The sequence below is a fragment of the Podarcis muralis genome, chromosome 18 (assembly GCF_964188315.1).
Source record: "Podarcis muralis chromosome 18, rPodMur119.hap1.1, whole genome shotgun sequence".
Lineage (NCBI taxonomy): Eukaryota > Metazoa > Chordata > Lepidosauria > Squamata > Lacertidae > Podarcis > Podarcis muralis.
In genome coordinates this window covers 3,059,855-3,085,627 of record NC_135672.1, presented here as the reverse complement: position 1 = coordinate 3,085,627, position 25,773 = coordinate 3,059,855, and the positions used below count along the sequence as shown (strand labels likewise).

Below are 25,773 nucleotides of genomic sequence, written 5' to 3'. Positions count from 1 at the left end.
CGGGCCGGGGTCCATACGCACGCACGCACGCATGCACGCACGCCGCGCAAGGGGACGCCGAGGTCGCGCCGTGCGTGGGGCCACGCCCCAACCCGGAAGTGAGCGAGCGGGCGAGCAAGCTGGGCTCCGTGCGCGCGCCTGTCCGGGGCAGGAGGCGGCCCTCGGCGGGGGCAGCGGCGGCGGCGCGGAGCGAGGGGCCGCCGCCCTCACCTCCGGCGCCTCGACGGGCCCGCAAGGCTTCCCCAGCCCCAGCCACGGTGAGCCCGGAACTGGCGAGGCCCCTCAGGTAGGCCGGGGGCGGGGCCTCCGGGGAGGGGGGGCGCCTTCCCTTCCCGGGGGCAGGAGCTGTTCTTGTGCGGGGGGAGGATTAAGCTGGGGAGGGCCTTGTGGGTGGAGCCTTTGCCTTGGTGGGCGGGGCCTTCTCTGCTCTTGGAGGTTTGTTGTGGGCGGGGCTTATTGGGGAGGAGTTTGTGGGCGGGGTCTTTGGTCGGCGGGGCTTTGCTGTTGGGAGCTCGTGGGCGGGGCCTTATTGCATGGATGGGCGTGGTTTTGCATGGGAGGGGCTTGTTGTGGGTGGCGCTTCTGCTTGGAGTGGGCGGGGCTTGTCTGTTATTGGGGAGGGGCTTGCTGCAGTGGCTCTGAAGGAGGAGGAGGTCAGTTGGGAAGCTTCCTTGGCTCCTGTTATGGGGAAGGGGCTTTGCCTGGCGTGGCAAAAGTGCTTCTCAGATAACAAGGGACTTTGATTTCTGGGGAAGGGGCTTGCTTACTTTTCAACAAGAAAAAAGACAGTTTACACTTCCTTTTCTGATCTTGCCACCCAGGAAGGTCAGGGCTGCTTGGTCTCTTCTGCTGCTGCTCGCAGCTTGGCTCACTTACTTGAGATAACATCCCCATTCCTTGTAGATTAGCGCCTGTCTCCTCTCGCGCGGGTGGCACTGTAGGTTAAACCACAGCGCCTAGGGCTTGCCGATCAGAAGGTCGGCGGTTCGAATCCCCGCGACAGGGTGAGCTCCCGTTGCTCGGTCCCTGCTCCTGCCAACCTAGCAGTTTGAAAGCATGTCAAAGTGCAAGTAGATAAATAGGTACCGCTCCAGCGGGAAGGTAAACGGCGTTTCCGTGCGCTGCTCTGGTTCGCCAGAAGCGACTTAGTCATGCTGGCCACATGACCCGGAAGCTGTACGCCGGCTCCCTCAGCCAATAAAGCGAAATGAGCACCCTTTACCTTACCTCTTGTGCAGGTGCTCTTCTGATCTGCGCCTTCCCTGCTAGATCCCCATGGCTTCCCTGAATCACTTCCTCAGTGTTCTCCCTTTTCCTTCTTTCCACCCTGACCTCTTCCTTCTTCTCCTCCTCAGGTACAAGCCCCACGTTAAGATGGAGCCCACGGCCTCAGCCGTCTTCTGCAGCCGGGTCCTTGGCATGGTCAACTCGGAGGATGTGAACGCCATCATCCTGGCTCAAAAGAACATGTGAGTGGCCCCCGATTTTATTTCGCGGCACTGGACTTACCCACCTTGGTAGCTTTTCTTTCTCTTCATAGAATCATGGAATTGTAGAGTTGGAAGGGGCTCCCAAAGGTCATCTGATCTAACCCCCTGGAATGCAGGGATCACAGAAGCCTGGACAGGAACCTCTGTTTGAAAACCTCCAAGGAAGGAGAGTTCACCACCAACAAGGGAGTTTGTTCCTCACCCTCTTGAGCAGTAGAATAAAAGCTTGCTCCATCTTCCATGTGACAACCCTTCAGATACTTGGAGGTGGCTGCTGTATTTCCTCTCAGTCTCCTCTTTTCCAGGCTAAACATTCCCATTTCTTTCACTTTGTTCACCTTCTTCCTCCCTTTTTAAGCTAAAAACATGCTCTCCTTCAAAATTCCTGCTCCATGTCTCCATCTTCTTGCCTTACCCTTCCATGGCTCTCTGCATTCACTGGAGAGGAGCACTGAATTTTGAAAGTCACTCCCGCACCAGGCAGTGGTGGTCACCTATTTGGAAGGCTCCACAGAGGACCTCAAGGTCCATAAATAGCAACACCCTAGAGGTCCCTGGCCCCAAGGAAGTCAGATTAGCCTCAACCAGGGCCAGGGCCTTTTCAACACGGGCTCCGCGCTGGTGGAATGCTTTGCCTCATGAGACCAGGGCCCTGAGGGATCTGATTTCTTCCCGCAGAGCCTGTAAGACAGACTTATTCAGCTTGGCCTTTGGCTTGGAATCAACTTGATCCCCTCCCCCTCTTCCTTTTTCCTTTCTCCTTCTGTGATGGAACTCCTATTTGGGGACTTCCCTGGCCCACCCACATAGGACGTCTGGATAGTTGGTCTTGGTGAAGATTTGATGTTTTCATCCCCAAAAAAGTTTTTGATTTGAGCTTCTACTGAAACGAGGCTGCATTTTAATGTTGTATTTTGATCTTGTTTTTAAGTTGTATTTTAATCAATTGTTTTTATACCTGGTGTTAGCCACCCTGAGCCCAGTCTTGGCTGGGGAGGGCGGGGTATAAATAAATTTTATTATTATTATTATTTATTAAGAGGACTGGTCCAAACTGAAGGAGGATAAGCGAGGGGGGAAACAAAGATTCATATAATAAAGAAAGAAAATGCAAAGTAATGTACTCCCATACATAAATTGATATAGTGTTATCATCCTAATACCTATACAGTGGTACCTCAGGTTACATACGCTTCAGGTTACAGACTCCGCTAACCCAGAAATAGTACCTCGGGTTAAGAACTTTGCTTCAGGATGAGAACAGAAATTGTGCTCCGGCAGCACAATTTTTTAGCTAAAGTGGTGCTTCAGGTTAAGAACAGTTTCAGGTTAAGAACGGAACTCCGGAACGAATTAAGTACTTAATCCGAGGTACCACTGTATAGATGTTAATAGCCTGCTACATTCTGTTCCAACTCATTCCAAATGTTGTCATTTTATGCAAACAAAGTCCGTAAGCAGTCCGTTCGTAAGTAGCGAGTGTTGTCATATTGTCAGTCCATTGATTAAAGGTTATCATATCTTTATCCTTCCAGCTCATCAGTATCAGTCTCTTGGGCACCATTAGGGTGTGTAGAATCCCCTTTCCATACAATAGGTACATAATTCAAAAGAATATTCTCTGCTGAAAAATTTAACTTTTTCTGCAGTCAGTTATACGATCCAGCACTTTCTCCCAAAACTTGGTAAGTCTAGAACACTGCATGTACTTCGTGGTTGCCTGCAGCTCCCAAAACATTCCTTAATCCTGGTAATCTTAAACCTGCCTCTTGAGCCAACAGCTTATCTTTGTTGCTCAGGCTGGACCGATTTGAGAAAACCAACGAGATGCTGCTCAACTTCAATAACCTGTCTGGCGTCCGCATGCAACAGATGAGCGAGCAGTTCCTGCACCACACCCGGACCTTAGTGGAGATGAAAAAAGATCTGGACAGCATCTTCCGGAGAATCAGGTGAGGCTCGCTGACGACTAGGGCATTCTTCCCATCTTGTCCACGGGGCAGGTAATGCTGTTGTTTAGAATCTGGGCGGTTCCCAATCAGTGTTAAAAACAGTACAGCGTTACATATTAAAAACTTCCCTGAACAGGGCTGCCTTAAGATGTCTTCTGAATGTCAGGTAATTATTTATCTCTTTGACATCTGATGGGAGGGCGTTCCACAGGGCGGGCGCCACTACTGAGAAGGCCCTCTGTCTGGTTCCCTGTAGCCTCACTTCTCGTAGTGAGGGAACCGCCAGAAGGCCCTCGGCGATGGATCTCAGTGTCCGGGCTGAACGATGGGGGTGGAGACGCTCCTTCAGGTATACTGGACCGAGGCCGTTTAGGGCTTTAAAGGTCAGCACCAACACTTAGAATTGTGCTCGGAAACGTACTGGGAGCCAATGCAGATCTCTCAGAACCGGTGTTATGTGGTCCCGGTGGCCACTCCCAGTCACCAGTCTAGCTGCCGCATTCTGGATTAATTGCAGTTTCCGGGTCACCTTCAAAGGTAGCCCCACGTAGAGCGCAGTAGTCCAAGCGTGAGATAACTAGAGCATGCACCACTCTGGTGAGACAGTTCGTGGGCAGGTAGGGTCTTAGCCTGCATACCAGGTGGAGCTGGTAGACAGCTGCCCTGGACACAGAGTTAACCTGTGCCTCCATGGACAGCTGTGAGTCCAAAATGACTCCCAGGCTGCGCACCTGGTCCTTCAGGGGCACAGTTACCCCATTCAAGACCAGGGAATCCCCCACACCAACCCGCTCCCTGTCCCCCAAAAACAGTACTTCTGTCTTGTCAGGATTCAACCTCAATCTGTTAGCCGCCATCCATCCTCCAACCGCCTCCAGGCACTCACACAGGACCTTCACCGCCTTCACTGGTTCTGATTTAAAGGACAACTCCCATCATTCCTTGCTATTGGCTACAGCACCAATGGGTGATTGGAGGTGTGGCTCAGTAACACCTGCAATTTTACAGGTTAGCCACCCTTGGTGTCAGACTGTAAGATGTGGGAGATCAGGGTTCAGATCCTGCCTCGGCCACAAGGCTCACTGGGCAGCCTGTTTTTCAGCTGAGCCTTCCTCACAGGTTTTTGGGGGATAAAACAGAGAGGGGGAAGGTCTGGAAATTATTCTCATACACAAACACACCCTTGTGTTTTCGGCTGCTCATTTTTTATTCTACTTTTGTGGCATTAATGATATGCTTTAGTTCAAAGAACCATAGAATTGTGGAGTTGGAAGGTACCCAATCATCTAGTCCAACCCCAAACAATAGAGGAATCCTAGCTAAATAATACCTGACAGATTACCATGTTTGTGTCTCACACAGGACGCTGAAAGGGAAGCTCGCGAAACAGTATCCAGAGGCATTTAGTAGTGAGTATTATTATTAATTATCATTATGTTTATATCCCACCTATTCCCCAGAGTGAGACAAGGCAGCTTACACCAGTGACACGAATGCAGAAGGTTAAAAAAGCATAGAAATTAAACTATAAACACTATAGAAATAGACCTTTTAAAATACATATTGTAAAAGTAGCACAGCACTTTTTAAAAGCCATTTCCTTAAAAAAAACCAACCAGTAATATTTCCTAGGAAATACATTTCGCTCTCCAGGCTGTGTGAATGAGCAGTAAAACATCAAATGCAATGCTGTGTAAACAAGTGTAAGGTAGACATATAGAATCATAGAATTGTAGAGTTGGTAGGGACCCCCAGGGGTCATCTAGTCCAATGCAGGAATCTCAGCCAAAGCATCCATGGCCACCCAGCCTCTGCTTACAAAACCTCCAAGGAGAGTCCACAACCTGCTGAGGGAAACCATTCCACCGTCGAACGGTTCTTACTATCAGAAAGTTTTGTTCTGATGTTTAGTCAGAATCTCCTTTGTTGTAACTTGAAGCCATGGGTTCGAGTCCTACCCTCCGGAGCAGGAGAAAACAAGCTTCCTCCATCTTCCATGTGACCACTGTCAGGTGCTGGTGTGGTTGCTCGAGAGCAAACGGGCAAGACTCCAACCTGTCTTTTTCAGGCTTTATTCTTAGTGCAAACTATTTACAGTGAAGAGCGTCGTAAGTTCATGTCTGGCTCAATCGCTAGCAGATTCTGGGAGTGGTTGGTCTTTGTACCTCCCCCAGCATAATATTCGTGTAACCCCCAACCTTCTCCCCTCCCTGCGCCGAAACCTACTGTGCAGTATGGGTGCTGGCAAAGGGGTACTTCCCTCGTCTCCAGTTTGCTCAGGCTCGGTGTTGAGGCTCTCCCTAGCATCTCCTGGTCCCTGCACCCCCTCCCCACCGGAGGTGGGGGTTTCCTCCTCGCCGGAGGAGGAACTGCTTCGCAAGATTTTCAGAGGTTCCCTATAACACAACTGCCCTTCCACCTCTCGCCTCTGAGCTGATGGCAGTTCCCTGACAACCGCCCTTAAGATATTTGAAGATGGTTATCATCTCTTCCAGGCTAAACATCCCTAGCTCCTTCAACCATTCCTCCTAAGACTTGGTTTCCAGACCCCTGATCATCTTGGTTGCCCTCCTCTGCACATCTTCCAGCTTGTAAATATCCTTGTTAAATTGTGGTGCCCAGAACTGGACACAGCCTGTTTTATTGTCTTTAGAACTCCTGTAAGCCTCTCCTAAAAGTTCACTTTGCACATGTTTCAAAACCCCCAAGCCCAGCGCCGATTCTTTTCCTGTGCACTCAAAACCCTTTTCACCTGCATTAACTGTAATAGTCTTCACAGTGGTCCCATAGCCTAGACCACCTTTATGCCTTCCACATGCCTAATGCTTCGTTGGCGAAGGCGGCATGTGCTTTCTAGCCACCCTCTCTTACCTGTCCCGTCTGTCGGTCTGCCTCATTACCGTTCTGATCCCCAGATATCCACGAATCTCCCATCCTGGAAGACGACGACTTCGACCCGATCCCCAAAAGCACCGCCACCACCATTGCTACCTCGGAGCAGAGCACGGAGTCCTGTGACACCAGCCCGGACATCATCTCCCCTGCCACCAGCCACGACTTTGAGGACCTTTCCCAGGGGCCGTACGACTCGCCGGCGGTGAATGGGCAGAGCATCACAGACGACGACAACGAGACGGACTAGTCTCTGCAGTGAAGCTCTCGCGTGCGGCGAACTGATGCGCCGTCTCGTCCCCTGCTTGCTTCTGGACTTGCAAACTGGCGACCCCCTTCTTTTTTTAAAAAAACAAAACAAAACAAAATACCAACCAACCTGTATTTTCTGTGTTGTCTTGGCCAGCTGTTTCTTTGCGTCGGGGAGAGAGGGGCGAGCCTGGGCAAAAGTGGCTTTTCTTGCATGAACCGCCGTCTTCCCCTGCGGTGCTGATCTGTGATTTTTATGCCAAATATGCAAAACGGTGAGCAGCTAGTTCACATTTGTGTGGGGAGGTGGGGAACACACTGCACCGGGGGGGGGTCTGCCCAATTGCACGATTGGGTGTGTTCACTGAGGGCTACCTCCAGCCTCCCCGCCAACAGTATAACCATGCTTAAGACACAGATGAACTTGCATGTGCTCAAAAGATTGTTCTCTAACAGGGATGCTATCAGCCCCAAATGTGCAGATTTCGGGGAATTGGCCAACCGTGTGTCAGCTGTGCGTCCCTGCAACGGCTGCCAGCTGGTTCATTTGCTACCCTGTAAACAGAATAACATGCAAGAAGCACTCGGTTCTATCCAAACTTCTTCGGAGAACTGCTTGAAATGAATCAACATGAACGTGGGGCCATGAATTTCAAGGGGTCTGCCCCAAGAGGAGCTTTCTTCAACGCAGCCCTCTGCACTGGCTATATACCCTGAATCCACACAAGGACATTTTTTACAGTGGTGGTGGTAGCGTTCCTAGTGAGAAGAAACAATTTGGGGTTCATCCCCGATTCCATTTTGCCGGGCACGAGTGTCGATAGCGGAGCTCAGTTCCTCCACCACTTGGGGCGCTCCTTGTTCCTTGAGCCGTGTTTTCCTGCCCGCACTCTGTTCATGCATGGGCCTGTGGTGTTAGCTGCATTGTGCCGCTCCAAAGAAGTGCAGATCTGCTCCCCTCTCCTGGTTTTCTTGCTGACTCAGTGAGGGTTGGAGCACACAGCAGCCTCCATCGCGGATTCCTCTTAACTCTCCTTTAAAAGTATGTCCTGCGCTACTTTTCCCATCGTCCAATGATGCACCTTATATCTGACACAAGAGAGTGTATGTGCTTGCCTTGTTAGTGGCGAAGAAGAGCTGGAATTTTTTTTGTTCCTGGCAACCAAAGCGCCCCTTGGGTTTCAGATTTATAACTGCTATGGTGGCTCATTGACCAGAAGTAATGTCTTTAGCATTAACTCTAGAAGTGTAGGCTCGATTCTGACTCCTGTAGACTCCTGGAGCAAAATATACAACAGGACTCTTAGTTTGGTCAGAATTGAGCATACACTTCCAGAGTTGACTCTGATTACATTTCTTCTGGTAAATGAGTCACCACGGCTGCTAGAGGGTATGGAAATTTGCGTCCAGGGGTTTTCAGACTTGTCTACCCATGTTCCATCCGAAGCCCAAGGGGCGTGCTGGTTGCCACGTACAAAATATATTGGCATTAGTTTCAGCTCTCCTAGCCCACTATGTGCTGCCCGTCTTAAGCAGAGGTTGCCCACTGCTTCCACCCCCTTCTTAACATCTGGTATAATCATCCTGTTAGGTACTTTTTCCTAGAGGTATCCAGTGTATAAACAGTTAACGCCAGCACAACAGCTTTTACCTGTCCAGTGAAACTTCCCCAACTCCTCTATTTGCCTGCCTGCCCCCCAAATCGAGTGGGTTGGGGGAAACCCCAAAAACAAATTTAGAAGAGGGCAGAAAAGTTAAAAGCTGTTGAGCTACCCTAAGTGTTCAGTTGCATCCCAGTACTGGATTGTGCTCAATATTCAACCTACTCAGCACTGACCCACTGAAATCGGTAGTCACATCCATTGATTTCAGTGGGTCTACTCCTGAGTAGAATTTTGTTGGGTTTAACCCTGATCCCTGCCCCCCTTCCATGACACCTTCAGTTACTGTTTTACTGACAAGTGTCTGTGTCTCTAGTGTTCAGTTTTTAAGCGCCCATCCCACACAACGGTCTGTATTATGGTTCCCTTCGCCGGAACTCGGGTAATGGCTAGATTTGTTGAGTAAAGGTTTGGGCAAGCTGCTTCCTTTCTCCACCGTAAATAATAATAAAAAATTCCTGAAATGCATTGTAATTCAAAGAATAATATTTTTGTACTGCTACAAGTTTACAGAGATTAATGAGGTAATAACCAATAAAAGAGTTGCATTAATTGATAGATCTGGTGTTTGTGAGCTGTTATTTGTTGGTTTTATTGATTGGCTTTCATGGGGCACGGAAGCTTTTTCAGCCAGGGAGGTCATTTTGGTGCTACTCACGCAGCGATTTGACTTTGCCCCCAGAGGCACACTCCATTGCCTCTTGGGACAGACAACTACAAGATCGCCACAATAATATAGTTTTAGCACAGGGATGAAGGATTTGTGACCACCTGGCTGTGCTGGCTGTTGCTTGTGGGAATTTGATTTCCAACAATATTTGGAATGGGCTGCAAGTTCCCCATCCCTGGTCTGAGAAGAGAGAGGCATTCCCTCCTGAGAAAACAGAGGCATTCCTTCGATGATATCTGGAGGAATAGCGGCTTTCACCATTCCTCATCTCGAATAGAGGCATCCCTCAATCTCTCACAGGGAATCCTTAGAGCAAGGATGGGAGACGTGTGGTCTTTCAGATGATACCGGGCTTCCAGAAATCATCGTATCTGACCACTGACCATGCTGGCTGCTGGAGCTGAGCTGGGAGTTCAGCCAACATCTTCCCAACCCGCCTTTTAGGAATTAATGGCATCCTTCCGAAAACTAGAACAAGCTTGTGGGAAGTGCCACTTGATGCTTCAAAAACAATAGTACGCATATTCATATGCTTAATACAAAATACAACGATACTGCCATAATCAAAACGATGATAGCATTTTTATTAATAACAACTCAGCCAGAATAATGTGGGAGGTCTGTTCAAAATTTATGATTTTGTGAAGGCGCCTGCTGGATCTCAAGAGGCAGGGAGTTCCAGAGACCCACCCAGGGGTCTCCACCTGCTTCCAGACCACAATTCCCATGACCCCTTGGTAGCTAGGAATGAGGGGAGTTGTAGTCCAAAAAAAAAGAGCTTTGGGTCCAAGGTTGGGAAACGCTGTACAGCTCCTATCCCTGACCATTGGGGGCTGAGGGCTTCTGGGAACTGTAGTCCTAAGGGCAAACTCTATGGTTCTCCGCCTCTATTGTTTTGTTCGTCACTTCCGGCAACCAAGGGGCGGCGCCTGGAGCCGGAGGAGGCGTGTCTTTAGTAGGCGAAGATTCCCTCGCCTCCCTCCTGCGGCCGCGCATGCGCGCAGGGAGGAGGCGTGACGGCCCAAGATGGCGGCTGCCGGCGGCCCCGTGGAGGTGGCGCTGGTGTCGGCGGCCGAGGCGGCCTCGTCGTCCGGAGGCGGCTGCTCGGTGTGGGAAGTGGGCTCCGGGGCGTCGGTGGCCGGATACCGCGGGTTCAGCTGCGCGGCTCGAGGGATGGCGCTGCTGGGCGGGGAGCACCTGCTCGGGGCGCAGCTGGGCAAGGCCTGTGTGGGCGCCTGGGAGCTCCAGAGGAAGGTAGGACCACGGGGGGGGGGGAGGGGGCTGCGCGTGCGTGCGCATCCTGAAGAAGCCCCGCCCCTGGGAGTGACCCCCCCCTCCATGGGGTTCCCATGGAAACCCCAACTCTAGGCATGAACCCCCCCCCCCCCCAGATTCCCTCTAGACCAGGCATGTCTAAAGTCTGTTTCGGGGGCCTAATCCCCCCCCCCCCACGTAGCAGTACAGTGGTACCTCGAGTTACAGACGCTTCAGGTTGCATACGCTTCAGGTTACAGACGCCGCTAACCCAGAAATAGTGCTTCAGGTTAAGAACTTTGCTTCAGGATGAGAACAGAAATCGTGCTCCGGCGGCACGGCAGCAGCAGAAGGAGGCCCCCATTAGTTAAAGTGGTGCTTCAGGTTAAGAACAGTTTCAGGTTAAGTACGGATCTCCGGAACGAATTAAGTACTTAACCCGAGGTACCACTGTATATGTCCTAAAGTAAGCTCATCAGCTTCAATCCTAAAGAAAGTCCAACAACTTTGGGGTAAAATTGTAAAAAGAAATCTCAACAACTATGGTCGGCCCCCACGCATGTTCACTTCATCAAAACTGGCCCTCTCTGAAAAAAGTATGGGCACCCCTGCTCTAGACTGAGTCTTGTTTTCCAAAGGATGGACTGACTGTGATGGATTCTCAGTTAAACATCTGGCTAGTTCAGAGGACAACCTTGAGCCAGGTTAAGAGCTTTGAGAACATAAAATAAGGAAAGTCACTTGACCCAGGGTCAGTCTATGTATATTTTGACTTATTCTGACCTCTTTTTCTTCATAGTGACATGGACCATTCATAATGTAGGAATATTCTTCCCAACTCTGAGCAGGGCAGTGGGGGAAGCAAAGACAAGTGACAACCATTCACTATAACGATGTTCACTGCTACTGCTCAGGCGGCACTGACAACACATTTTGATTCCAGAAATTCACCCTTATTGTGCAGATAAAATATAGCGGATAGAATTTGACAGGATGGGGTATTAGTGTGTGAAAACATGCAACGATCCCCTGATGGAGGAGATGTCCAGCACCATCATGGCCCCCAGACATCTTCAAGCCAGCTGCTTTTCGGACCTCCAGCTCTCACCTGCTCCAGTATCCAGCATGGCCCATGTTCAGGGATGCTGGGAGTTGTACTCCAATACATTCTGGGTGGGGAGACAAGGCTCTCCTCCACAACAGCCTGAAAAGCTGTGGGAGACCAGCACCCTTCAAAAACATCACCCCCTCCTCATAATAAATAGACCAGGAGAGAAAACTTTTGATAATGATACAGTTTATCTTGGGCTTTGCATGCATTGCATTATAAGGCTTACAACAGCCCTGCAAGGTAGCCCTGTACTGTTAACCCAGCATTGCAGATGGAGGGGAGCTGAGAGAGAATGTAAGAAGAGCCTGCCAGATCAGGCCAGAGGGGGGTCCAGCTAGTCCATCATTCTGGTCTCACAGTGGCCAACCAGATGCCCCAATGGGAAGCCTGAAAGCTGGACCCCAGTGCAAGAGCAGCGGCTCTCCCCTCCTGTGGTTTACAGCAGCTGGTATTCAGAAACATTACTGCCTCCGACCAGGGAAGCAGAGATTGGCCATTCTGGCTGGTGCCAGTTTGCCCAGTCTTCATTGAAAGCCACCCAAGTTAATTGCAATCTGCATGAAGAAGTATCACAGAGCATAGCTTGGCTGTGGTTTCTGCTGTGTGCCAGGGCTTTAAACCGTTAGACGCTCAGAACCGGGTAATCTTTCACTCTAGCTGCTGCAGAATTTCCAACTGTCTTTCCACTTGCATTATGTCACTCCAGCTGAAAGATAAAAGCCAAGCCTATTATGCCTGTCTGGGTTGCAGTTCCTCTCGAGCCCTTCTGTCCTGGATAGCTTGATATCCCTCTCTGCTACAAGACAGTTCATTTGCTTTCTTCCCAGCCCTCTTATCATCTTAAGCCTCCTCCCCTCTCAGCTGTGCTCTGCCAGAGTTTTTAAGCATTTTCCCAAATACTGTAATGGATTAGAACGGAAATCCCAACTCACTTTTAAAAAAAGAAGTGTTCAGCCACATCTCCCAGTAGCTTAAACTTGCACACAAAGGCATCTTATTTCAGAAATCAAACTCAGGTTGTTTTAAGAGTGGCACCTGCTCTGTAGTAAACTGTAACGTGTATGCAGCCCCACACTGGGGAGCAGGCAGGGAGAAGTATCTCTCCCAGTCACACAAGAGACTTCCACCAGATCAAGTCTTCACAGAAACGCTGCAGACCCTTCAAATGAAGCTTGCAGACCACATTTTGCAGGCCCCTGCTCTACTATGTAGGATAGAATCCTAGATAAGTAAAGTTGGAAGGGACCACGAGGATCACCTAGTCCAGGGGTCTGCAACCCGCGGCTCCGGAGCCGCATGTGGCTCTTTTACACCTCTGCCGCGGCTCCGGGGCGGATACTAGCGAGGGGAGGAGGCACATCGTGCGCCCCGACACTCCCCACTGTGGCGGGCGCTGTACTGGCTGTGACGTCGCATGGGGGCGGTGCGTGCATTAGTCACGCACCGTCCCGACGTCACCTTCCCACCCGCTGTCAGATCATGCTTTAAATGTCGCAATGGTTTTGCGGCTCCCAGTTGATTTTTTCTTCGGAAACGGGTCCAAGTGGCTCTTTTTGTCTTAAAGGTTGCAGACCCCTGACCTAGTCCAACCCACTGCAATGCAGGAATCTCTTGCCCAACATGGAGCTCAAAGCCACGACCCTGAGATTAAGAGCCTCATGCTCTACTGACTGAGCTATCCACAAGTGGATACAGTGGTAACTCGGGTTAAGAACTTAATTCGTTCCAGAGGTCCGGTCTTAACCTGAAATTGTTCTTACCCTGAGGTACCACTTTAGCTAATGGGGCCTCCTGCTGCTGTTGCACCGCCACTACAGGATTTCTGTTCTCATCCTGAAGCAAAGTTCTTAACCTGAGGTACTATTTCTGGGTTAGCAGAGTCTGTAACCTGAAGCATCTGTAACCTGAGGTACCACTGTACTCTTTTGGTGCATCCATTTTCAGCATCTGATCAGCTTTCCATTCCAACATGGGTTTTTTAATTTTTTAATGATTAATCTACTCACTGACATAAGAAGCCTGGTGAATCAGGCCAATGACCCAATTTGTCCAGCATCCAGCATTCTCACTCTATCCAAGGAGATGCCTGTGGAAAACAAGAACATCCACCTGGATAGCTCAGTTGATTAAAGCATGGTGCTGATAATGCCAAGGTTGCAGGTTCAATGGGGCGGCTGCATATTCTTGCATTGCCTGGGGTTGGACTAGAGGATCCTTGGGGTCCCTTCCAACTCTACAGTCCTGTGATCTTATGAAGTAGGACTTGAGCACAACAGCCCTCTCCCCTCCTGTGGTTTCCAGCAACTGCTATTCAGAACCATTGCTGCCCCAGACTGTGGAGGCAGAGCATATCGTCACAGTGAATAGCCATTGATAGACCTCTCCACCAAGAATTTGTTTATTTGTCCCTTAAAACCAACCAAGTTGGTGGCTGCCCCACCCTCTTGTGGGAGTGAGTTCCACAGTTTAATTATGTGCTGCATTGAAGAAGTACTTTCTCTTATCTGTCCTGAATCTTCCCATGTTTTTATTGTGGTATTAGGGTGTGTGTGTGTTTTATTGTGGTACACTGCCCAGAGATTGATGTGTGGGGCAGTACAGAAACATTTTAATAAGTGACAAATGAATAATACTCTTTCCCTCCTCTGCCCCTGTTTGTCCCCAGGATCAGCTCCAGCAGAAGATAATCTGCCCAGGCTTGGTGTCTTGCCTGGCTGCAGCTCCCAACGGTCTCTACATCCTGGCAGGTATCGCCGAAAGCATCTACCTCTGGGAGGTAAGGAAGGTGGCAAAAGTGGGTGGGTGATCTCTCTTGGCCACTCGGGGGTGGGTGGGTGGGAGGAACTGATGGCCTTCAGCAGGATTGGAGAACCTCATAAGAACACAAGGAGAGCCTGTGGAATCAGGCCAATGGTCCATCTAGTCCTGCATCAGGAAAACCCACAAGCAGAACCAGGTCACAAAAGCACTCTCCCCTTAGTTAAACATTAGTTCAGATTAGTTCAGATGGCAACCTTGAGCCAGGTTAAGAGCTTTGAGAACATAAAAGAAGGAAAGTCACTTGATCCAGGGACAGTCCGCATATATACTGGCCGATTCCAAACTCATTTTCTTAATGGTGACTCAGACCATTCATAAGGTAGGAGTGGGGGGAGGAGCGAAGGCAAGCAACAACAATTCACTATAACGCTGTTCACCACTCCTGCTCAGACTGCACAGAAAAAGCATGTTGGTTCCTGAAATTCATTCTGATTGTGCAGACAAAATACAGTGGATAGAATTCTACAGGATGGGGTGTTAGTGTGTGAAAACAGTCCAGATCCAAGGATCTCCAGGCAAACGCCTCCAGATGGTGGAGACGTCAGGTGCCATCCTGGCACCCATGCATCTTCACTTGGTCGCAAGTGGTCGACATCCAGGTGCAAAATGTGCCTGATGCCTGGCTTATTTTGGGTTTTAAGTAATGAGTTTTTCCCAACCCTACCTGGGGATGTCAGGGATTGATCCTGGGACCTTCTGCACGCTTGGTCCTTAATGCTTCAGCCCTTGTAGAAGCCACTTCAGTAAAGAATCATAGAATGGTAGAGTTGGAAGGGACCCCAAGGGTCATCTAGTCCAACCCCCCACAGTGCAGGAACCTCAGCTCAAGCATCCATGACAGATGGCCATCCTACCTCTGCTTAAAAACCTCCAGTAGGGAGGTCACTTTATAGATACAGAGCCACTAGCAAAGAGGCAGAACGCAGCAGTGGGAGATGGGCTGCTGTATTCCCCCCCCTCAATCCACACAGCAAACTAGGTGCAGGCAGAGGGCCTTCTTGGTAGTGGCACCCACCCTGTGGAATGACCTCCCATCAGATGTCAAGGAGAGGAGTAACTAGATAACCTTTAGAAGACATCTGAAGGCAGCCCTGTATCGGGAAACTTTTTAACGTGTAGTATTTTATTATGTTTTTATATACGTTGGACGCCACCTAGAGTGGCTGCGGCATCCCAATCCAATGGGTGGAGTGCAAATAATAAAATTAATATTATAAGCTGTTCAGGTTTTGCCACCATACCTGAAAGAAAAGATATTTGGAAGCGTTATTGATGTGAAGAATGAGACCTTGCCACAAGGGGGCAGGAGCTGACTCTGTCTCCTCACCTCATCATTAGTCCATGATGCTAATTCTGTTTCCTAGGCAAGGAGCGAGGCTGGGAAAGTGAGTTCTTCAATCTGGCCCAAATTAGTTAGCTTTGTTCCTTTTCCTGCTGCCATTTTAAAGATCTCCAGCCAGGTGTTATGCAAGAAGAGACCATCAGGAGGGCCCTTGGGCTGGGTCAGTCCAAGGGAGCCCCCCCCCCCCAAGTCCAGTGCCAAAAAGATGCCCCAAAGGGAAGCCCACAAGCAGGTCTTGAATGCAGCAGGATCTCTTCCCCCCTGCAATTCCAAGAAACTGGCGTTCAGAGGCATTTACTGCCTCTAACAGCAGACCTAGATGATGATGATGAAGAAGAAGAAGAAAAAGAAGAATAAATAAATTAGTATACCGATCTATACCTGCAGGTCTCGGCTGTTGTGGCAAGTGGCCAATGATAGCCACCTCTGTGAGTTTGTCTAATCCCCTTCTAAAGCAGTCGTTGAATCGATGGCCGTCACACCCTCTTACGGGAGCGAACTCCACAGTTTAAAAATGCACCATGCCAAGAAGTCCTTCCTTTTGCCTGAAGCTCCCTGTGTAATTAATTGTTTTATTAGAGCAGCTTTACGCTGCTCTTCAACCAAAATTCTCCCAGAGCAGCTTGCATACAGTCAGAATGAAACAGTCCTTCCCTACAGATTTACAATCTTAAAGAAGACACGACACACAAAGGAAAAGGGACTGGGAGGGAAGAGGAAAACAGAAACTCAGGCACCAGTTTCTAAAGAGTTTTTCCTGTAACGATCAGCTGGCACAGTTCAGGGGCAGGAGGTGCCTGATGGAGGGACCCCTGCTTCCTATCTTTCCCACTGAGGCTGCCCCCAGATGAAGGTTGAGGGGAGAGGAGACCCAATGGAGCTGGCCTGTCGCAGCAGATCTGATGGAGGGAGCTCTGCGTCCTACAATTGCCATTGAAATTATTCAACCCCCATTGCAAATCAGGTTTACAGTCATACCTCGGGTTGAAGTAGCTTCTGGATAAGTATTTTCGGGTTGCGCGCTGCGGCGACCCGGAAGTAATGGAGCATGTTACTTCCGGGTTTCGCCACTCGCGCATGCGCAGACCGTCAAAATGACATCATGTGCAGAAGCAGCAAATCGCAGCACGTGCAGACGTGGGTTGCGTTTGCTTCTGGATGCGAACGGGGCTCCAGAATGGATCCTGTTCGCATCCAGAGGTACCACTGTATTATCAAAATTTACAGACTTTACACATCAAACAAAAGCAATTTAAATAGCTCAGCACAACGGATGCTTCGAGTGGTTTCCCTAAATTCAGCTGAAATTGCAACTTATACTGGCTTCCCCAGTCTCTTATGCCTGTTCTAAAGAAAGAAAGAAACATGCATGGTTTTTTAACTGACTTATTTTTAAAAGCCTATTCACTCATTCAAAATACCTGTTTGTTTTATCTCAAAAACTACTTTCAAGCCTGTTTTGCAGACTACTGTTTCTGAGCCATTTAATATCAACGGAATAAAAAATGTGTGTGAATTCAAAATGATGATAATAATAATAATAATAAGAAGAAGAAGAAGAAGAAGAAGAAGAAGAAGGCTGAGGGGATATGGAGAGGGGGCCGGATGGAGCTGGCCTGTCGCAGCAGAGCCAATGGAGGGAGCTGTGCTTCCAACATTCAGCTGCATCCTATGGCCCCGAGTTCTAGCATTACGAGAGAGGAAGAAGAAGCGGCAAGTAGCTGCACTAGGTAGAGCACATATAGCCTGAGCAGGTATCTGGCAGCATACCCTGTTCTCCTGGCTGCCCTCCAGCGCTGCTCCCAAAAATACAACCTTCGGGTCCTTATGTTCCACTTAGCTGCAGATTCTTCTCCTTCCTTGCCTCACAACCCAGTATCCTGTCCCTGCCCCATTTTCTTCTGCACGTTTGAGCAAGGTGGTGAGGAGCAGGATGAATATTGCAAAAGATGAGCCTTGTGGAACTGCTGACGGCGTCTCTTTTCCCCCTTAAAACTTTCTCCTTTTGAAGTTGTCCACAGCAGCAGCCCAAGATGCTTGCCTGCAGCAACCCTTCACCCCGGGGTGAAGGAAGCGAAAGGACACCCAGCCATCAAGCCCAGAAGGTGTCACATTTATGTCATTTGGTGGCGGCAAGGAGGGAAAGTGGTGGGTGGCTTAACAGCAATATTGGCAGCGCTGTAAAATAATTAGATCCGTCTTGGACAGTTTAAAGCCGCAATGGAATCAAATTTGAGTTTCCTTTTTTGGTGACTTCAAATACATAAGTAGAGCTTGCTTGCTGGATCAGACCAGTGTCACGTCTAGACCAAGATCCTGTTCTCACAGCGGCAAACAGAGACCTCAGTGGGGAAACCTGTAAGCTGGATGCAGGTGCAAGAGCCCTTTCCCCTCCTGAGGTTTCCAGCAGCTGGGATTCAGATGCATTGCTGCCTCCAACTGCGAAGGCAGAACCATCATGGCTAGTAGCCGCTGATAGCCTTCCCCTCCACCTTAAATTTGCCAAGTTCAAGTTATAGGTTGGGCGATACCTGCTTTTGAGCATCGCTATTTATAACCAGATAATATCACGATAAGGGACGCGGGTGGCGCTGTGGGTTAAACCACAGACTCCCCGGACTTGCCGATCAGAAGGTCGGCAGTTCGAATCCCCGGGACAGGGTGAGCTCTCGTTGCTCGGTCCCTGCTCCTGCCAACCTAGCAGTTCGAAAGCACGTCAGAGTGCAAGTAGATAAATAGGTACCGCTCTGGCGGGAAGGTAAACGGCGGGAAGGTAAACTCTGGGGTTGCGCTGCTCTGGTTCGCCAGAAGCAGCTTAGTCATTGCTGGCCACATGACCCGGAAGCTGGACGCCGGCTCCCTCGGCCAGTAAAGCAAGATGAGCGCTGCAACCCCAGAGTTGTGCATGACTTTACCTAATGGCTAGGGGTCCCTTTACCTTTTTAATATGACGATATAGCAATATATCACAGTGTCTGAAATAAGGATGTAGCTATGCAGAGGCACTGGCTGGCTTCATAGTTTTCCCTTCATTGAGATTTTTGTATCTCTCTCTTAAACACACACACACACACACACACACACACTATGATTTGCCATAAATTGCCAGGTCAAAAATTATGAAACCAGTATCATGATATGGACTTCAAAATGGTTTTGGACGATATATTGCCCAGCCCTAACACATCATGATTCCTGATGTATTGCCTGGTCAAAAACTATGAAATTGGTATCATGATATGGACTTCAAAACTGCTTTGGGCGATATATCGATATATTGCCCTGCCCTCGTCCCAAGTTGGTGGTCAGCACTGCTTTCCGTGGGAGGGGGTTCCATACTCTGTGCTGCGTGAAGAAGTCGTTTCTTTTATCTTTAGGCAAACTTTGCTGGTGGGGGTGTGGACGCAAGGAGCCTGCCTGCCTTCCTCCTTCCACACCCCCAACCTGCTACTGCATTCCCTTTTTCCTCCGTGGCCAGCTAGGTGCTTCTGTGCAAGCAGGGCCCAGGGGCAGCCAGTGACCCTTCACCTGCTGCCGGCACCCCGGCAACCATGATCTGCGGCCTACCGGCTCCGAAATCTGCCGCGTTCCTCAGAACCGCCTCCGTCAGCAGCACTTCCACCAGGCTGCACCAGAGCAGGTTAGCAAGGCAGCCCCCTCCTCTTACAGAGTTGTAACAAGTCTGGATCAGCTCCTCCTTCCCACCTCTGCCTCCGTCAGCAGAGCCTTCCCACCTGGCTGGCAAGACATCCAAACGCCCCCTGGCTTCTCCAGCCTGGCTAAGACCATCTGCCAGTGAGCCCCTCCCAGAACAGCCTGGCATCAACTGACTCGTCTGCTTGGTGCGTCAATATCGGGAGATGCTGATAATCAGCCTGGCTAGGACTGACGGCTGTTTATTTTATATATATATATTTAACATTTATTTATTTTGTTTTGAGCGTTTGCACCCCAAAATGCTCCCAGAGTGGCTTTCATACAGTACAGCCCCTGGTGCTTGCAGGCTTACAGTCTACAATGGCACAGCACACAAGGGGAAAGGAATGGGGAGGGAAGAGGAAAATCCAAACTCAGGCACTGGTTCCTGTAACGATCAGCCAGCACAATTCAGGGGCAGGAAGTGCCTGGTGCTTCCTATCTCTCTCCCTCTGAAGTAGTCAGGTGGAACGACTTCCCCCCAGGTGACCATTGAGAGGATAGGCAATGGCACGAGGCTTTCTTCCTGAGGAGCTCAAGGGAGCATACCTGGTACTCTGCCTCCTGCCATTTCTTCCTTGTCACACTCCTGGCTTAGTCTGAGGAACGGCAACTGGCTTGCAAGGTCACACCCAGTGAGCTTCAAGGCTGAGTGTGGAAGGATTTGCACCCTGGTAGCCTAGGGCGAGCAGCAGTGTCTATGCAGGTGACCAATTGGGCAGCTGGAGGGAGGAATAATTAATAATTTCATTACTTACACCCCATCTACTCTAGGCAGCTTCCAGCACATATAGAACATAGATCTCTCAGGCCCTCCTCTTGGTTCCTGAGATGAAGTGCTCACAAGCTCTATACAGAACTCCTTCCTTGAACTCCCAGGAATCAAATCTTGTGTTTCTGTTTTTCTGTAACCTTATTTTCCAGCCTTATAGTTATTATGCTGTCTATCTGGCTTTGAATTCAAACAGGGGTGCAGAAAAGTTCAGGGCAAACAAGTCGCCCTCCCCATGGCACACCAGAAACCCTACGCCATGTCCAGCAACCCTACGCCATGTCCAGCAAAATACATTTCTTTTAAAGATTTCTGGTGTGCCTTTAAACTCAAACCCTCCACAGGGTAGCTTCCTTTAAGACACAGACCAGGATTCAAATTTTTAAAAATCAAAGCAAGTGGAAACGGCAGCCAAGAGGCCAGCATCACATCTGTGTTTAACTTAACCGCATTGCAAGGAATCAAAAACCGAGGATTTGAACCCAGTAACAATACAGAGCTTAAAAGTTCGGCCTCTTAGTTAAAGGCAGCTGGAGATAAATGACTTTCTCCAGCCCTGATTTTGAGAAGCTGCCAGTGGAAGGGGGTCAGACAGGTATCCCTTGGGTGCTGGTTCTGGAAGAGGAGAGCGGCCTTGGCATCGCTCCAACCAGATCAGCAGCTCAAGCGATACTCCCAGAGGGCTGATAACTCCGCTTATTGTAATGCAAATCATTCCGCGATGCGGCTAATAATACGCCAGGCGGCTGTGGCTTGTGACTTCCTTACAGGTTCACCCAAGCAGCAGCCCCGAGGCTACGAGGCTCCTGTCTCTGTCTTGGTCTTGACGCCTCCTGCCTTGTCACTGTGTCATCAGACAGGAGGATATAGAGGTAGACAATTGGGCTGCAGCCTTGAATACGCGTGCCTGGGAATAACATGCGGGGCACTTGCCTTGCATGCAGAAAGACCCAGGTTCGTTCTCATGGGGCATCTCCAGGTAGCGCTGCAGAAGACTCCCTGCCTGAAGACCTGCAGAGCCTCCAATATTAAGCTAGATGGACGGTTTCATTTCACTTTTTGTATACCGCTTTTCTGTACACGGGGCGGTTTATGAGCTGAAGGGACAACAAAATAGACAGCAAAGATCACACAGATTCTAATAAGAACCTGATCCAAGAGAAAAAGAAGTCATAATAAACAACTTCTATCAAATAAAGCAAATTTCAGTAATCCATTAGAATATAATAAAGGTAAAGGTAAAGGTACCCCTGCCCGTACGGGCCAGTCTTGACAGACTCTGGGGTTGTGCGCCCATCTCACTCAAGAGGCCGGGGGCCAGTGCTGTCCGGAGACACTTCCGGGTCACGTGGCCAGCGTGACGAAGCTGCATCTGGCGAGCCAGCGCAGCACACAGAACGCCGTTTACCTTCCCGCCAGTAAGCGGTCCCTATTTATCTACTTGCACCCGAAGGTGCTTTCGAACTGCTAGGTTGGCAGGCGCTGGGACCGAGCAACGGGAGCGCACCCCGCCGCGGGGATTCGAACCGCCGACCTTTCGATCGGCAAGCCCTAGGCGCTGAGGCTTTTACCCACAGTGCCACCCGCGTCCCTTGTAGAATATAATAGTAAGCAGTAAAATTAAATAGCAAATAATCATAGCATCGTAGGGACTCCTCATTAGTCCAACCCCCTGCAATGCAGAAATACGCAGCTGTCCCATACAGGGATTGAAACTGCGACCTTGGCGTTATCATAACCAATTGAGCTATCTAGGCTTTAAGGAGTTTGCAGTAAAGAATTACTCAACTATAATCAATATACCGGTAAATAATGGCAAGTCACAATGCATAAAACAAAACAAAACATACAAAGCCATGTAAAAGGATCAAATTGGAAAACAAGGACACACAACGTATAAAATTGGTTTAAATATAGGAGCTCCTCTCTTCCCGGCTGCTTCTACTGTTCTCAAAGTCATGTTCTGGGAAAGGCTCCCAGGGCTGAAGGGTGGGTCAAGGCAGGTGGAAAAGCCATTGCCTGGTGGCCGACACAAAGTCTCTCTTCCCTTGCAGTCCTTCATCTGGAAACGCCTTTGTTATGATCTGGGCCAGCAGCGTGACTCAGCATTCCTAGGTTCCTGTTTAAATCAGTCCTTTGAATGTCAGTCTAGTCATGAGGACTAGAATCATTTAACATTTTGTTGCTTCCTGCCTTTGTGCCTAGGTTAGCTGTTGAGCATCTCCAGGTAGGGCTTGGAATATCATACACACAAGCCCCAGCCTGAAACCCCAGAGATTCATTGTAGACGTCCTAAGCATGAAGGTCTGACGATGTACCGTATTTTTCGCTCTATCGGACGCACTTTTTCCCCTCCAAAAATTAAGGGGAAATGTGTGTGCGTCCTGTGGAGCGAATGCAGGCTCCTTGGCTTCAGCGATAGCAACGCGAAGCCTGCGAAGCGCAGAGGGAGCGCTCCCTCCCCGCTCCGGAGGCTTCGCGTTGCAAGAGTGCACACCGACCAGGCTTCAGGGATAGCCACCTGAAGCCTTCAGAGCGCAGCACGAGTTCCTGCTGCGCTCCGCAGGCTTTGGGTTCCTTTTGCTGAAGCCGGGAGAGCAAGATTTTTTTTCTTGATTTCCCCCTCTAAAAACTAGGTGCGCCTTATGGTCCAGTGTGCCTTATGGAGCAAAAAATATGGTAATTTGGTATAGCTTCGTGGGTTCCTATCTAAATCAGAACAATGAGGACCAGAATCCTATTGTTTCAAAAGTCAGGTGCCACCCCCACCCGCTGTAAGACTCTGGGAGTTCCAGGCACCCACCCAGGGTCTGTGGTCCTTTGGAGAATTGAGGCATGGCGGAGACTGACATAGCTTTAAGAAATATGGTTTAGTCCCCTATTTACAGCTTCAGTCTGCCTGGAGGGAGTCCCGATCTTACAACATGGTCATTTCAAGAGGGGCTTGTGCAACCCTGGTGTCCCAAGGCATCTCTCCCAGCCAGCCTGCAGCCAGCCTGCCCAAGATGGATCCCATCCTTCTCTCCCTTTCTTCTTCCCAGCACACCTTGCTTAAAACCCCTCTCTTTTCCTGCCACTTCACACCCAGTTACCCTGCAGCCTTCCAGACCCCCAGTCTCAGGGCAAGGAGGCAGGACAGTTATCTTCAATGGCCTTCTGTTGTTCCTACGTGGCCCCAGCTTGGCCAGGTCCTTTTGCGTAGGCTAGTCCAGGAATTCCTCTGCAGCTTGTATTTCTCCCTCCACATCCCAAATAATAAAAACCCTACCATTTATTAATTTCTAGGGTTTAGGGGAAGGACTTTAAGTCAGCAGAGGTGTGACTGCTTTGCATGCAGAAGGTCCCAGGGTCTTTCCCTGCTGGGCTGTGAAAGACCCCTGAGTCTGAAACCCTGGAGAACCGCTGCCAGCCAGTGCTGACACTGCCAGCTAGGTGAACCAGCATCTGATTCTCTAAAAAGCCCGTTTCCTGCGTTCCTATGAAATGAGCCTTCACACAGGCTTGCTTTCTTTTTAGAGGAAGGGGCATAGCTCGGCAGCAGAGTACCTGCTCTTCCCATTCAGAAAGTCCCAGGCTTAATCCTCAGTGCTGTATCCAGGCAGAGCTGGAATATCCCCCACCTGCACCCCTGGAGAGGCATTTTGAATCACTGTAGATCAGGGTTTCCCAAACTCTGGTCTCAAGCTGTTTTTGGACTACAACTCCCATCATCCCGAGCTAGCAGGACCAGTGGTGAGGGATGATGGAAATTATAGTCAAAAAAACAGCTGGAAACCCAGCTTTGGGAAACTCTGCTAGTCCTGAGCTTGCAGGTGGTCTTGCTAGGGAAATATTGGGGTACAATATCTATCTGGTGTCAGAAGTGGCTATTAGGTGTTGAACTCTGATATTTCATTTACAGTCTCCCTTGGTAAATCAGGTCCAGGGTGTCATTTGATTCCTAATCTCTCCTGATTTTCTCTTCTCTTCCCCACCTCCCAAATACGTTGGGGTCGCTCCCGCAGGTGTCTAGTGGGAACCTGCTTGCCATTCTGAACCGGCACTACCAGGATCTTTCCTGCGTGGCCTTCACAGACGACAGCAGCCACTTCCTCTCCGGAGCGAAGGACAGCCTTGTGATAGTGTGGAACCTGTACAGGTAAGAGATGGACAAGCTGGAAGGTGTGCCGAGGAGGGCGACTGAGATGATCCTGAGTCTGGAAGCAAAGCCTGATGAGGAACTGTTGAAGGAGCTTGGTATGTTTAGCCTGGGAAGGAGGCAAGTGAGAGACCATAGAATGGTGGAGTTGGAAGGAACCCCAAGGGTCATCTAGTCCAACCCCCTGCAATGCAGGAATCTCAGCTCAAACATCCATGACAGATGGCCCTCCAACCTTTGCTTTAAAACTTCCAAGGAAGGAGAGTCCACAACCTCCCGAGGGAGACTGTTCCACTGTCGAACAGCTCTTAGTGTCATAAAGTTATTCCTGATGTTGAGTCAGAATTTCCTTTCTTGTAACCTGAAGCCATGGGTTCGAGTCCTACCTTCCAGAGCAGGAGAAAACAAGCTTGTTCCCTCTTCCACGGGACAGCCTTTGCTTGAGATATTGCTCTCAGTCCCCTCTTTTCGAGGCTCAGCATTCCCAGCTCCTTCAACCGTTCCTCCTAAGGCTGTGGGGATCTGATACAATAGCCATCTTCCAACTCTACGATTCTATGATCCATCTTGTTATTGTATTTTAGTGTTTTGTTGGAAGCTGCCCAGAGTGGATGGGGAAACCCAGCCAGATGGGCAGGGTATAAAATTATTATTATTATTATTATTATTATTATTATTATTATTATTATTATTATTAAGTTCAGTGTTGCATACACAAACTGGCAGCAGCTCTCCAAGGTTGCTTTCCTTCTCCTTTTATATCCCTTCTAACCTAGAGGTTCGACTACTTGACCCTTGGGCTCCCTCCCCGCTCGGTGATTCTTAAGAGGCAAAAGTCTTTGACAACCTTGCTTGTTCCGTTTGCAGAGGTTTCCTATTCCGCAACCTTTTGGCTCACTCGTGTCTGTCTCTGGCTGAGTCTCTTCTTAAAACGGAGGCTCGTTTTCCGAAGCTTCCCACCATGGCTGGCTTTGACGCAGCCCCAGAGGTGCAGCTCTTGCAGAGGCACGGCAGGCAGTTTCTGGGGCAGGGTTGTGGGATGATGGCGGTCGAGCCCGTTGCACAGACAAGTAGTTGATCAAAAGGAGGCAAGGGTGGAACAGCAACTCGTGCAGGGACCCTGTGGGCAGCCTCCTCCTCCTGAAACAATTTAGGTTTTGTAGCACAGGAGCTGCCAGGAAGCCAAGCCGCCTTCTGTTTGCCTCCCATTGCAAGCAGGCACACAATTCCCATTAACCAGGCTGCTTTGGGCTCCCTTTGACAGAAATAATGGCACGATGGAAGCCTCTGCCTCGCCTCCCCCCCCAAAAAAAAACTTTGCACACTGTGCCAGTGTTGTTTGCTGGCTCCCTCCCCACCAAAGCAGCAGTTGGCATGGAGATGGCAGCACATCCCTGACCCCCTGGGCCAGCAGAGCTTTTGACAGGCGGCATCTCTTCCTTAATTGCTTTGGCCATTGAGGCCGCAAGGACAGCCAGCCGGAGGGGAGGCTCCCATGGTTGGATCCTGCAGCCGCTGTTCCTAGCCTCCTTTGCTCTCCACTGTTTGTCGACTGTCATCCAATGGCAGAGGGTGCTCTGAGGACAGCAGTCCCCCCCCCCCCCGATCTCACAGCCCTTAACCTCTTCAGTTTCAGGAGCTACAAAACATCATCATGTTGGGGAAGGGGCCGCGTTGTCTTCCAGGCAGCACTCTGGGGGCCGGAGGCGAAAGTGGGTGGGGCAGC

At 49.9% G+C, this 25,773-nt stretch overlaps 2 protein-coding genes across 2 annotated transcripts in view; both read left to right on the top strand.

Moving 5' to 3' along the window:
- Positions 1 to 83: 83 nt before the first annotated feature.
- Positions 84 to 8,802, top strand: KXD1 (KxDL motif containing 1). The gene is made up of 5 exons (XM_028713270.2): positions 84 to 286; positions 1,356 to 1,469; positions 3,290 to 3,442; positions 4,805 to 4,851; positions 6,358 to 8,802. The coding sequence occupies exons 2-5, from the start codon at positions 1,375 to 1,377 to the stop codon at positions 6,582 to 6,584; spliced, it is 522 nt and encodes a 173-aa protein (XP_028569103.1). The 5' UTR covers positions 84 to 286; positions 1,356 to 1,374; the 3' UTR covers positions 6,585 to 8,802.
- A 1,111-nt stretch (positions 8,803 to 9,913) lies between these two features.
- Positions 9,914 to 25,773, top strand: part of WDR18 (WD repeat domain 18) — a 44,079-nt gene continuing 28,219 nt past the window's right edge. Inside the window, exons 1-3 of the mRNA XM_077922081.1 lie at positions 9,914 to 10,168; positions 13,945 to 14,055; positions 23,914 to 24,047. Of these exons, the coding sequence (XP_077778207.1) occupies positions 9,941 to 10,168; positions 13,945 to 14,055; positions 23,914 to 24,047 (473 nt within the window). The 5' untranslated portion in view covers positions 9,914 to 9,940. The remainder of the gene's footprint in view (positions 10,169 to 13,944; positions 14,056 to 23,913; positions 24,048 to 25,773) is intronic.